At 43.5% G+C, this 14,132-nt stretch overlaps 1 protein-coding gene across 2 annotated transcripts; it reads left to right on the top strand.

Moving 5' to 3' along the window:
* The first annotated feature begins 20 nt into the window (after window positions 1-20).
* Window positions 21-11,535, top strand: gga1 (golgi-associated, gamma adaptin ear containing, ARF binding protein 1). 2 transcript variants are annotated; one of them, XM_089018870.1, is made up of 17 exons: window positions 27-181; window positions 2,830-2,914; window positions 3,106-3,181; window positions 3,640-3,738; window positions 3,839-3,962; window positions 4,067-4,167; window positions 4,268-4,348; window positions 4,471-4,608; window positions 6,675-6,756; window positions 6,916-7,029; window positions 7,116-7,256; window positions 9,808-9,881; window positions 9,965-10,152; window positions 10,312-10,508; window positions 10,587-10,756; window positions 10,825-10,935; window positions 11,007-11,535. In XM_089018870.1, the coding sequence occupies exons 1-17, from the start codon at window positions 139-141 to the stop codon at window positions 11,115-11,117; spliced, it is 1,935 nt and encodes a 644-aa protein (XP_088874996.1). In that variant the 5' UTR covers window positions 27-138; the 3' UTR covers window positions 11,118-11,535. The 2 variants fall into 2 exon arrangements, with proteins under 2 accessions (XP_088874995.1, XP_088874996.1); XM_089018869.1 differs by having other exon boundaries at window positions 21-181; window positions 10,312-10,756.
* The last annotated feature ends 2,597 nt before the right edge of the window (window positions 11,536-14,132 follow it).

Raw genomic sequence — 14,132 nt, 5'->3', positions numbered from 1 at the left:
ACAGTTTTCCAATTAAACGATATGTACGATTATTCCCGTTGAGTTCTATTTCGTGCCGTTCTGTGCTCTTTCCGCCTCTACGTGCCTTTACGTAGCTCGTCACAAGGAAGACGCACAAACGACATAAAGCTCGCTGCGATGGCTGCTCCTCCCGATTCGGAGAGTTTGGAGTCTCGCATCAGTGAGTATTTGTGCTTAAATAAAGAAGCGTTTGTCACGGGAGACGCCTAATATGTCATTTACCGACATAGTGCAAAGTGTCAATGTTGCTGAAGTGGGCAGCAAAGGCGGAAAGCGGTTCCGTGACAACAGAGGATGCTAACCTAGCTTGAGCGCTACCTGTACACGGCAGCTGTCAACACTGCAAAAAATGGCATGTTTTTAGCTCCGTGGCACGATATATTGAGCGCCGTCCTAAGTGACAGGATACCGGGACTCCCGGTGGCAATAACGAGGTTTACTTTGAGTATATTAGTGCTGTTTATCCCTCAGAATGTCCTGGAATTGACCCGATATCCTCAATACCATACCGTCGAAGCGAGCGAACGAAGTCGTTCGTTGTAACTTGAGGCTGCCTGCACTGACCCTAAATCAATGCTTTGCAATCTTGATTTAGCCAAGCTCATATTTTACATAAGGAGACGGGGGAAAATTGACGACAAACAACTAACCCAAAACGTCACATAAACACACAAAATTGGACACACGGGTTACATACAGTATATACACGTATTGTCATCAAATGGTGAGTATCGTTTTTGCTTTTTTGAATAATAATAATACATTTCATTTCAAGCGCCTTTCAAAACACCCAAGGACACTTCACAATAAAAACAATAGAACACAGCACATAACAATAAAACCATAAGTAAAATGATAAATAATAAAATAGAGAGAATTAGACATTGAAAGCAATTTTAAACAAATAGGTTTTGAGGTGAGCCTTGAAAATAGGGAGGGAGTCAATATTACGGATGTTGGGTGGGAGTGAATTCCAGAGTTTGGGAGCAGAGCGGCTGAAAGCTCTGCATCCCATCGTGGTGAGACGGGCAGAGGGCACATAGAGGTGAAGGGAGGATGAGGATCTGAGGGACCGAGAGGGAACAGAGATTTGAAGCAGGTCAGAAAGATAGGGAGGAGCAAGGTTATGGATGGCTTTGAAAGTAAACAGAAGTATTTTGAATTCGATACGATGTTTAACCGGTAGCCAGTGGAGTTGCTGGAGTACAGGGGTGATGTGGTGAAAGGAGGGTGTTTTGGTGATGATCCGGGCTGAAGAATTTTGGACGAGTTGGAGTTTATGGATAAATTTCTGATTGACACCGAAGAGGAGTGCGTTGCAATAATCGATGCGGGAGGTGACAAGACTGTGGATAAGGATAGCAGCGGAGTGAGGGGTGAGCGAGGGACGGAGACGGTTAATATTACGGAGGTGGAAATAAGCAGACCGAGTAATGTTATTAATATGGGAGTGAAAGGAAAGTGAGCTATCGAGGATGACACCCAGACTCTTGACCTGAGGGGAGGGGGACACGGTAGAACTGTCAATGGTGAGGGAGAAACTGTTAGTTTTGTGGAGGGTGGATTTGGTACCGACAAGAAGAAGTTCAGTTTTTTCACTGTTGAGCTTGAGAAAGTTATGGGAAAGCCAGGATTTAATTTCTGAGAGGCAACATGAGAGGGATGAAGGTGGAAGAGAAGCGTCGGGTTTGCTGGAGAGGTAGAGTTGGGTGTCATCCGCGAAGCAGTGAAAGTGAATGCCAAACTTACGGAAAATATTGCCAAGAGGAAGTAGGTAGATAATAAAGAGAAGTGGCCCCAGGACAGACCCTTGAGGCACACCAGAGGACACCGGAGAGGACCGTGAGGTGAACGAGTTGATTTGGATGAATTGTGCGCGATCAGAGAGATAGGAGTGAAACCAGCGGAGTGGGGTGTGGGTGATGCCTAGGGTGGAAAGTCTGTCGAGAAGGATAGGGTGGGAAATGGTGTCAAAAGCTGAGGTCAGGTCGAGAAGAATGAGGATGGAGAGTGAACCGGCATCGGCTGCCATAAAAAGATCATTCGTGATTTTGTTGCTTTGAATGTTGCTGTGCCGATTACCATTTTGTGTTTACTGAGCGAGTTGCTTGTTCTGTATCCACAAAGGGACATATGTCTTCTTGTGCCCGTCCCAAGCCCGGATAAATACAGAGCGTTGTGTCAGGAAGGGCGTCCGACGTAAAAGCTTGGCCAAAACAAACATGCGGATCAAACCTCTAAAGATGCAGGACACTGATTTGCTGTGGCGACCGACCCCTTGAAGGGAAAAGCCCAAAGGAAAAGAAGAAGAAGACGACAGTATATGCACTTCTTGCTATCTAGTGGAAGAGCATTTAAATGCTTAGCAATTGATTAAAAAACGCAGGTGCTGGATCAGATATTTGTGGAATGTTGACTGAAATAATTGAGCAATAACGAGGAATCTTATCCAGAATGGCTCAATTTTTGAAAGCGTGCCATTAACGTGGCCGTGTGTAGTGAGGACTCTGGTTAAGTGGTGCAATGCTGGAGGAGGCACTATACGTCACTGTAATAGATGGTGGAACAAAGAGATTATTTATAGTAAATAAGTTTTCTCGCCACATAAATGCCATTGAATTATTTTGTCTGAAATTTGCCCTGCACAATATTTGAAAAATATGTGATCTGGACGACGTGGTGTGCTGCAGCAACTCGACCGAATTGTATCTTGCAGGTTTTGTCAGATTTCATGATTGTGAGAACGGTGTACTTAAAATGTGGTTGACCCACCACCGCTTTGCGTTTTCTGGCTGTTTCATGTTTCAGACCGAGCAACCAACCCATTGAATAAGGAAAGAGACTGGAGCAGCATCAATGCGTTCTGCGAACAGCTCAACAATGATTTGGAAGGGTGAGAGGACATTATCGCAGCATCAGAACGGATGGCTTTTTACAGTCGCGGTCTGAAATGAATGAGCCAATTAAAAACCGAAACGGATTGCAAATGGTTGAAGTCCAACAACGCTTTTTGTCAAGCCACACAAACGGGGCAGGGGGATTATCCGATGTCATTATCGTTCAGTCTCTGCTTTTGTGTTGCAGACCTCAACTGGCCACCAGGCTGTTGGCCCACAAGATTCAATCTCCGCAAGAGTGGGAAGCCATGCAAGCTCTCGTGGTACATTTCCATTTCTAAGCATTTTAGTCAGAATTATTTTACACGAGGTTGATGCACCTGGTTTGAAGCGTTCTTTTTTTTACAATGTCCTACAAAACTCATTTGTATAGCGCACCATAGGGTGGGAAAAGAGGGAACCGTACAAGGTGTTACGCCTCACACCGGTACCGCAGTGATCCCATTAACTGGTGGTTTGGTTTATCGCACTCTCCATTCCTGACGTGACAGCTTGATCTGCTTGTTTTACAAGCTAACTCTGCTTATAATCTTTGGCTACACTGCAGGCTGAAATTTGGAATGGGAACATTCACATTCTCATTTCTGTATTCACACATTTACATATTGGCAGATTATTTATGAGGATGAACCGAACCTCTTCATCCCTGAAAGCCTCATGTATGCACTGGGTTTATGAGCATGCCGAAGCAACCCCAAGTCGTGTTTCATTTGTCCTCCAGGTTCTGGAGTCGTGCATGAAAAACTGCGGCAAACGTTTTCATAATGAAGTGGGCAAGTTCCGCTTTCTGAATGAGCTCATCAAAGTGGTTTCCCCAAAGGTAGGATTTACTCCAGGTGGAGTGCATCGGCGCTTCGTTTTAGACCCCCCCCCCCCCCCAGACTATGCGTGACGTGAGCCGTGATCTTGCGCTGACATAGTACCTGGGCTCACGCTCACCCGAGCCAGTCAAGAAGAAGGTTTTGGAGTTGATCTACAGCTGGACGTTGGGGTTGCCCGATGAGGCCAAAATCGTAGACGCCTATCAAATGCTGAAGAAACAAGGTATGAGGTGTATGCAAAGCCTTTTGCGATCAATACACATTATAACTATAACAATTCATCGACTGACATGCAAATCACCAAGAGCCTTTTTCTTTTGTTTCCAGGTATTATTAAACAAGATCCAGAACTGCCCCCTGATAAACTACCCAATCTTCAGCCACCCAGACCTAAAAATGCCATTTTTGAAGATGAAGAAAAGTCCAAAGTACGACCCTGATCACCAGTTGGTGGACACAAGCGGGGGTTTTGGCCTGTCTCTTGCCTCGGTTGGCGTCTCCCTTGAATGCCCTTCTTGGCTTTGACAGATGCTGTCTCGCTTGCTGAACAGCTCGCATCCTGAAGACTTGAAAGCCGCCAACAAACTCATCAAGGAAATGGTCCAAGAGGTAAGTAAACCCAAGACCAGAGACATAAAGCGGGAGTGGCCATCTGTTGTGTTCATTGAATTACAAAGGATGCGAAAGGTGTACTCGCGCCATTCGCTAAGTCGCTTCTCATTTGTGCTTAGGATCAGAAGCGAGCAGAGAAAGTGACCAAACGAGTGGGCACCATCCAGGAGGTCAAGGAGAGCATCACATGTCTCACGCAGCTCCTGGAGGACTACGATGCCAACACTACAAATCAGAACAATGCTGAGCTCATACAGGTCATGTCACTCACGCACGCACGCACACACGTGTGTATTTGTATGTGTGTGTGTATGTATGTGTGTGTATATATATATATATATATATATATATATATATATATATATATATATATATATATATATATATATATATATATATATAGAGTATACAAATAGAAGAATAGAAGTCCAAGATGGCGCCGAGTAGGCAGCCTCAGCAAGTGCTCTCATGAGCCGTGCTTTTTTTGGTTGTTTTTGTCTTGTTTTGTGTTTTCTTTTGTCACTTTGTGTTGTTGTGCATCGTGTGGAACGGATACAGATTGTTTTTCAGCATTTTTGACCACGACATTCATCAAGGAGGAGACTGTGCTGAGCGCTTGCGCCTTTTCGGCAGCATGAATATGCCAGTACTGTTTTTGAATGGGAGGAATGTCGGAGCCATTCGACTGCCATCGCTGGACACCAAAGGGGCCATTGTGCTTTTTTGCGCCTGTAATGGGCAGCATCTTCACAGCCCCGCTTTGTTTAGCGGAAAGGTCAGTGCTGTTGGACGGTCTGCGGCTGGATGGATGCATGGCTTGAGGAACCCGCAATAAGAAGGAAGGAGCGTCAGCGCAGAGCGCCGATGCGTATATGCAACTGTCGCGGCTTGGAATTGAAGCAGATTTATGTGGAACAGGAGATGTGAGACAATCTCTTTTCGTCAATGGATGCTACAGCTGCGTGTTTGCTTTCAACATTTAGCTTGTAGTCGACGTGCACATTCCACCATGATGTCCCTGATCCACTGTTGGAAAGACGCTTTGATCCTCTCCTCTTTCATCGAGAACTGTTTCATGTCATCACAAAGAGGGTACAGCAAGTCCTGAAGAATGAATGTCTCTCTGTCTTTGTTTTGTCATATTGTCTCTATGCTGTCATATTATTTGTTATTTAGTTTTTTTTGTTCTTTTGACTTCAAGACGGCGCCGCGAGAGTGGCTGCCTTTCCAGCAGCTCATGTATTTCGTTTTTCTACTTCCATTCCTTTCATCACTTTGCTGCTGTGAAATGTAAATTTCTCCACTGTGAGACTAATAAAGGCATATCCAATCCAATCCAATAGTATAAAAATAGTATCAATATAACCGGGACTATCGATATAACGAGACTTTACTATATATATATATATATATATATATATATATATATATATATATATATATATATATATATATATATATATATATATATATATATATAAAAAATATAATATAATTAATATAATATACACACAGTAAAGTCTCGTTATATCGATATTCTCGGGAGTCCGAAAAAAATAGCGATATAATCGGGACTATCGATATATCCGACCCTGCGCGCATGTAATTTTCTCCTTGCGTTCATAGAAATAGTATCGTAATAAGCGGTACTATCGATATAGCCGATATCGATATAACAAGACTTTACTGTATGTATATATATATATATATATATGTGTGTATGTGTGTGTGTGTGTATGTATATATGTGTATATGTATGTATATATATATATATATATATATATATATATATATATATATATATATATATATATATGGTTATATGTATATATATATATATGTATGTATATATCTATTATATGTATATATATATATATATATATATATATATATATATATATATATATATATATATATATATATATGTGTGTGTGTGTGTGTGTGTGTGTGTGTGTGTGTGTGTGTGTGTGTGTGTGTGTGTGTGTATATATGTATGTATATATGTGTATATATGTATGTATATATGTGTATGTATGTATGTATATATGTATATATGTATGTATGCATGTATGTATGTGTGTGTGTGTGTGTGTATATATGTGTATATATATGTGTGTGTGTGTGTGTGTGTATATACAGTAAAGTCTTGTTATATCGGATATATCGATAGTCCCGGTTATATCGATATTTTTTCGGACTCCCTTGAATATCGATATAACGAGACTTTACTGTATGTATATATATATGTATGTGTATATGTGTGTGTATTTTTGTTACAAATGGAACACCATTGTCATCACGGGCTTGCACGTTGCATTCACAGGACCTTTACCAGCGCTGCGAAAAAATGAGACCCACGTTGTTCCGATTGGCAAGTGATACGGAGGATAACGATGAGGCTTTAGGTGAGCGTTGTGATTCTGAATGCGTTTTATAGTTTGCGCACCAAAAATACTTCACCCAAATATAATTTGGTCTATCAGTCCACGCAAACCTTTCAGCTTTTGTGCTTTTTGTTGAAACAATGACGGCTCTAAAGAACATCTTGTTTTGGCTCTCCGCAGCGGAGATCCTGCAGGCCAATGACAACTTGACCCACGTCATCAATTTGTACAAGCAGCGGGTGAAGGGGGAGATTGTGAACAGCAACAATGCCCTGAATGCACAAAAACAGACAGGTTGGTGAAACGGTGCCCGGCGCTTTAGTGGTGAGCAAGCACGTTTGGAATTTGTTTTTCCCTCAACCGGAATTTTCACCCGGCAGTGGGAACAGCGCTGTTGGATCTGTCTGGGTTGGACACGTCGCCCCCCTCCTTCCCAGAATTCCCGACTCCAACAGACAGCCTCAATGCAACCTCGCAGGAAACTGGCATCTCTCTACTTGATGATGAGCTCATGTCACTCGGTAACCTGACATCATTAACTCATTTACTGCCATTCCCCAATTTATATAAAGCACTGGTCAGACCTCTGGGAATATTTTCCCTCCCACGAGGGGGCAGCATTTGCCTTTTGTACAGCCGCCCCCTGAAGGGAAAAGACGAAAGGAAAGTAGACAGCCGCCCCGGCTTGCACCTCAGATAACTCCAGACCCTCATAACTTAGGAATTAACTCTTTTTTTCTGATGAGGTTTCTTACGCTGCATTAAATGTTTATGTCGTCCTAAAACTCCATATTCAGTGGGTACTGGAATTTGAGTGAAAATGACAAAAACCCTGGCACTGGAGTGGAACCCTTTTTGCACATCGTCTGGCAGTGATTGAGTTTAAAAAATACTTTCTTTGTTACACCTGTACCCTTTTTAGTTGCAAGGTAGAACGCCTGACCAGTGGCAAAATTAGTCACTGAATTTTGGGCCCCATCATTCAGTGTTGAATTTCACTCCCAGTGATACCTCGGTTTACGAACCCCTTGGCTTACGAACTTTTCCGTTTACCAACGTTACATTTATGAAAAATTTACCTTGGCGTATGAACTATTTTTCGGGATACACACGGAGCTGCCACAATGAGTGATGTGAAACAAGAGTGAACAAGAAAATGGTGGACGACTGTTTTGTCCTCTATTACCCGCCCCCCGTCTTCGGTTAAAGCCACGTGATTGGTCAAGAACGCAGCAGTGAGGGGTGGGGGTTACAGACAGAGGGAGAGTGAGGCGTTCTCCTAAAAACAAAATGGTGTCTTCGGTTAAAGCCATGTGATTGGTCAAGAACGCAGCAGTGAGTGGGGGGGGGGTAAACATTAAAGAGACAGGCAGATGACAGCGAGAGAGTGAGAAAACGCACACACACACACACACACACACAAAAGGGAGACGACAGAGCTTGAAACAAAAAAAAAATAAAAGTGAAATGGTGAGAAAATGGATAGAAAACAGTGAAATTTGGACTTGTTTCAACTTTGATACTTTCAAAAGCAGAGTGTAGACTGGAAGGTTAAAATATCCCATCAATCAGGCTCCACAAATAACACGCACAAGCCGTGTGTACACTTGCTGCAAAAAGCTATCAACCCAGCTAAACAGATCACAATTGATGAGGAATAGATAAAATTATCACAGAGAAAGCACCTCCAAGGGATCATTCCTCAAGATGGTGAAAGAAGAAGGCTACGTTCCTCATCAAGTGTTTAATGCTGAGGAAAGCGGACACTCCATTCCATCAAGCCATCAACGACCATCACAAAGGTCAATAAAAGTACTTTATTATACAGTACAGTTTATTTCTTAAATTATAATACCATAGCACATTTATTATACATTAAATAAGGTCTATTGTGTGTAGTTGAAAATGATGTTTTATGGGGACCCTGGAATGGATTATTCTCATTTTAAGGGTTTCCTATGGGAAATTATTTTTTGGGATACACACTTTTCGCCTTACACACTCTGTCTGGGAACCAATTAAGTTCGTAAGCCAAGGTATCACTGTATTATCCTAGTTCTTAAATTATGTCCATAGCATTACAGCACAGGTGTCAAAGTCAAGGCCCGCGGGCCAAATCCGGGCCGCGAAAGCAAATCAAACTTGTTAAATTCCATGATGATTGCTAAAATCTGAGCCAAAATTTCATATTTTTGGATGTCAACCACAATAAAAGTCATTATTCTTGACTTCAGATTTGAAAACGAGTTATTGATTAATTTGCTGTGTGCTCTATGTGTAATATTTGAAGGGATTTAAACATTCTAATGGGTTCCTCAAATTCATAACGGCCCTCGAGATGAAACCACGACTACAATGTGGCCCGCGGCAAAAAATGACTTTGACACCCCTGCATTACAGCAATACGATTTGACAGTAAATTTCAATGCTTAAAAAAATACATCATTCAAAATTCCTTCCTTTGCGATGGGATGTCAGCAACGCACTTTGTACATAAATTCCTGAATGCACAAAAGTGGTTTTAAGTAAATGTAAGAGCCAAACATTGACCATTACAAATGATCATTTTCATGTAAAAACATTTTCAAGGACTCCCCGAAAAATGTGAATGATCGCTCACCTTAAAGCCTTGGTTTTCTTCCAAAGATGACCCTTCTTTGCCTAATACACAGGCGCGCCTGATATGTGAAGGAATATTGAGCCACCGCGGGGCTCGCAAGTACTGGCAGAAGCCACCGACCCCCCCCCCCCCCCTCCCCCCTATAGAAGCAGTGCGCGGCCCAAGCCAAGCCCATTTGGAAAACTTTTGTATATTTCTATATTATATTTGGAAAGCTTTTTTTATTTCTCGAAGGTGTGCCTTAACGTCTGATGCGGCTTCTATATGGAAAAGGTTTGAAAATACACCATTCATTGGGGGTGCGTGCGCCTTATACACGGGAAAATATGGTAGATTTTGGCTAGTAGCCTACAATTTGTTTGCAGTCGCCACATGGTAATGTTTGGGCGCACCGTCGTGCCCTGACATTGACGCGAAGCCCCCAAAACGTTTTGCGGTCTTGCTTCACGCAGGTTTAAGTGAAGGAACACATACTTCCAACCCTCCTTCCCAGCCGGAGGACTCCACGGGGTGGGACTCCTTCCAGGTGGGTGACGGGGACTTGGTGGAAGAATACGTGTCATGAGTTTTATTTCTTCTTCTTTCATTCATCTCAATGTCTCCTTCAAGTCATCCGACAGCATCGATGCAGACACCCCAGCGGCATCCGGTCTGCTCCTGAGTCCGGAACCTTCTTCCTACTCGCACCCCGTCTCTCCCGCCTCTGCGTCCAAAGGTTCAGTCCTGGATGAGCTGGACTTACTAGGAAAGACGCTGCTGCAGCAATCCCTCCCTCCCGAGGGCCTGCAGGTCAAATGGTACGCACGCTTCTTCTCGATTGGACGTATATATCTATTGTTTCTTTCTACTAAGTCATCTGGGAAGTAGGTGAGAAAATCGTCGGGCACTCAAAGTGTCTGCCAAGTCCCACAGTAGCAGGCGTGGTGAGGTTCATCCGTCTTTGTGTCTGCGCACAGGGACAAACAGCAGTTGAAACCAACTCTGAGAGATCTACAGAGCAAGTCGGGCTCTAACGTTACCCCCAACCCATTCCCGGCCTTCAGCTCAGACCGCCCTGCGTTGCCCCTCGCCTCCGAGGTCACCAGCGTTGAGAATCCATCCGCTGAGGTCTCCTTAGCTGATGTCTTTGTGCCTCTGGAATCCATTAAACCTAGTGAGTGGACTCCGATTGAATTCATTTTCTCGGGCGTTGAATCCAAAGCGCCGTCCTCGCGTCGATTTTGCCTCCCAGGTAGCCTGCTCCCCGTGACGCTCTTTGATGGACACGGCTTGCGGGTTCTGCTTCATTTTGCCCGGGATCCGCCGCCGTGTCGCCCTGACGTGCGGGTGGCGATCATCTCCATGCTGTCCTCGGCCCCCGTGCCCGTTACCAACATCGATTTGCACGTCGCTGCTCATAAGGTCAGTGACGTGTTTTTGTTGGTCTCGCCTTCGCTCTGTCGATGAGTCGTGATGCTTTCCGCCTGCAGTCGATGGCGGTGAAATTGCAGCCGCCGTCCGGAACGCTTCTGCCGGCGTTCAATCCCATCCTTCCCACCGCCGCCGTCACGCAGATCATGCTCCTGGCGAACCCAGACAAAGTACGGCCGAGCGCTACGCAGATCTGCTCGTGCCGCGATTCCACCCTTTACGCCCAATTTCTCTGCTGTAGGAACAAGTTGAACTGCGGTACAGATTGAGCTTCACCTTGGGCGAGCGGGTGCACAACGAGAGTGGCAGTCTTGAAAACTGGCCTGCCTCAGACGCGTGGGCAAATCTATAGCGGGCCAAATCCAAGCCGACAGACTCTTGTCCGCCAAACTCCACTCTGATTTAACACTCCATACTTGCTCTGATTGTTTTTCTTTCTTTCTTTTGGTTAATTTTTCTCCCGAGCTTTGATTCCTGCTTCTGCTTATTTGTGTGCGCTTTGCTCCGCTTCTCATCCCCGCCTGCATTTTTTGTCCTCCCTCATTCTTTTAAAGACTGTACCACAAATGAAGAGTTGTCATTCACTTTCTGCATGTGCGCATCTGCTTCAGGTGCAGAACATTTGACTTTGTAGATTTGGCCTTCACCTCTGCATGCTCTGCCATCATGAGATGTCAAGACAGAAAGGAGTTAAGCCTTACCTCGTCATTGTTTGTCAAACCAAAAACTGCTGATTTTTTTTTTTTTTTTTTTTTTTGGGGGGGGGGGTCTCATCAATAGTTCTTTTTTGTGTCATGAAGAAAAAGTACTGTGACATGGTGTGTTTTCTGCCACATGTGCCTCTTTCTCAGTTTTGTTTGACTTTTAGCACATCTGTTCATTAGTTATTTCAACAAGTGCAGTGAATCATTATTATATTTTAATGTATATTCCTAAGGGGGGGGGGTCCAATCATGACTCTTGATCTATCACCGTGACATGAGTAAAGTATGTTTAAAAATGCATGAAATGGTTTATTCACGACATTGCGATCTGGAGCTGAGAGAGCGACAGACTTTCCTCACCTTCCTCTGCTCCCTCTGACGTGCGACTCGCTTGTAAATACATTTGACGTATCCAAAAGGATAAACATTGCAAGGATATGATGGAATAATAAAGGTTTTGGTTGAGGGGGGGACTAATTTAAAGACAGGTGTAAGTTTTGTGTTCTTGACGCTCTGCTCTTATAAGTGACGTGGCAGATTTGTTAGCAGCTCTGTCAGGCTTCAATACCTTACTTAGGATTACCGTCATAGAAGTTATTACTTCATAAATAGTAATAATGTTACGTGTTTTTTTTAAAGGAAACAAGTTGATCAAAGTATGACTGTAAAGTGACCATGAGAGTTTTGAAAGGCGCTTCGAAATTAAATATATTATCTTTACCGTGATAAAATGTCAAACATTCCACCATGATGGGTATCGTCGTCATCCATTGTCGTATGTAACCTGGCCACAAGGGGGCAGTCTCGCGATGTCAAACGACTTCCTGGTTGGCCCTCGTCCCGCACGCGCTCCAACTTTCCCTGTTGCGGTCCACTTGATTCAAATGAACGCGTTCAATATTAGGATTCCGCAGACCTTGCCGACAATCTGCTCATTGGAATCGGGTGTGTTGTAAAAGGGAAACTTTGAAAACACGCGGGACGGCGGCCCCGCGGGACCTCAATGTGACACAGCGGTTCACATAATGGTTGGAAGACTAAAGTCGCAACTTTACGATGTACGTACCTCGGGGGACATTGTTAAGAAAGTTACATTGTATTCTCAGTTTGTGTGATGCTGTAATACTGAGCTGATCTGGCAACCCAGCCACTACGCGACATCACGTGACTGGACAGCGATCAAAGCCGGTGTGTAATCAGTGACGTGCGGTGAGGTTGATGGCTGGTGAGGCACTGACGTCATCATAGTCAGATTTACAAACATATGAACTCTACAGAGTAGTTTATTCGCCATTTGATTGGCAACAGTTAACGTGTTTTGTTTAAAATTTCATGTCAGCATTCTTTATATATATACAAACTGTAGCATAGAAAATAAATAATTAAAAAAAAACATTATTATCGTGTTACCTTTACTTGTAAATGAAGTCCATGCGCCGCTCCTTCTGAAGAAAGGCATGGATAACTTCTTTGTAGAAGCCTTCCTTATCTTTCTAAAGTTTTAAAAGTCTCTCTGTCCCAACGGAGATCACTGCCAGTGAAGAAAAGCTCCCGCTTCTCCTTTACCTTAGCATTGTGGATGCTGATGTTGTGTCTTCGCTCATTTTTGATGAGGCTCCGTTGTAAAATTTTCAGGTCGCAATATCCCATTTGAGTCCAGACATTGTCACAAGTTGAGAAGAGAAGGCAGGAAAAGCAGAAAAGGCGCTTTTTTGCTGGACATCCACACAGCCAGCCTTTTCGTTTCGTGTGTACCAGTCCGCCTGAAAAGCCTGAGCGAGTATTGTGTCCCGTTGTCTGAAGCAAACCTTTTAGCTCCGGTGTTGGTCTTCCTTTAATTATTACCTCCTGCTTCGATTGAAAGTCCAGTTTAGAAAATTCTTTCAATTTCGATATGTAATCCTCCATTCTGAAAGTGAGGCCAAGCGACACGAAAAAAATGACTGCAGGGTTGCACATTACTTGCTAACTGTTTACTGTAGCTTTCTGTCTCTAATTCTATTATTCTGCAGCCGAGGAGTGGCAAGAAGAATCTCTAATCACCGGCGCCACCTGTCATGAGGCAGGAGAACTGTGTGCCTCATCTATTCACACAGTTTTGATAAAAATAAAATAAAATAAACACTGTAGTACAGTGTTTATGCAGAAGGACAGCAATGCGGTCTCACTGCAGAGCAAGCCAGCACAGTAAGCATAGTGATTGCGCAATCCATAGTGAGGCTCAGCCGGCTGCTGCCTCACCGCTCGTCTCTACTTAGTATTTGAACGGTAAATGTGAAAATTCAGCGATTTTGAAAAAAAATCCTAAAACGGTGAAGTTAAATGGAAAAGAACTTTAAAGTACAAATCACTAAATACATGTAACTGTTTAATTAATTTTTTTCATTTGATATTTCCATGACAGCTTTCCATGATGACAGGTGAGGCACAGCCTCACCTGCCTCCCCTGACTGCACGTCATATATATACAGTAAAGTCTCGTTATATCGATATTCAAGGGAGTCCGAAAAAATATCGTTATAACGGGACTATCGATATATCAAGACTTTACTGTATATATATATATATATATATATATATATATATCATCTCATCTTCCGTACCGCTTCTTCCTCATTAGGGTCGCGGGGTTGGCTGGAGCCTATCTCAGCTGTCTTCGGGCA

Source organism: Hippocampus bargibanti, linkage group LG17 (genome assembly GCF_051943395.1).
Source record: "Hippocampus bargibanti isolate YZ-2025 linkage group LG17, ASM5194339v1, whole genome shotgun sequence".
Lineage (NCBI taxonomy): Eukaryota > Metazoa > Chordata > Actinopteri > Syngnathiformes > Syngnathidae > Hippocampus > Hippocampus bargibanti.
Note: the sequence above shows the minus strand (reverse complement) of the source record. Positions and strands in the feature narration are given on the sequence as shown.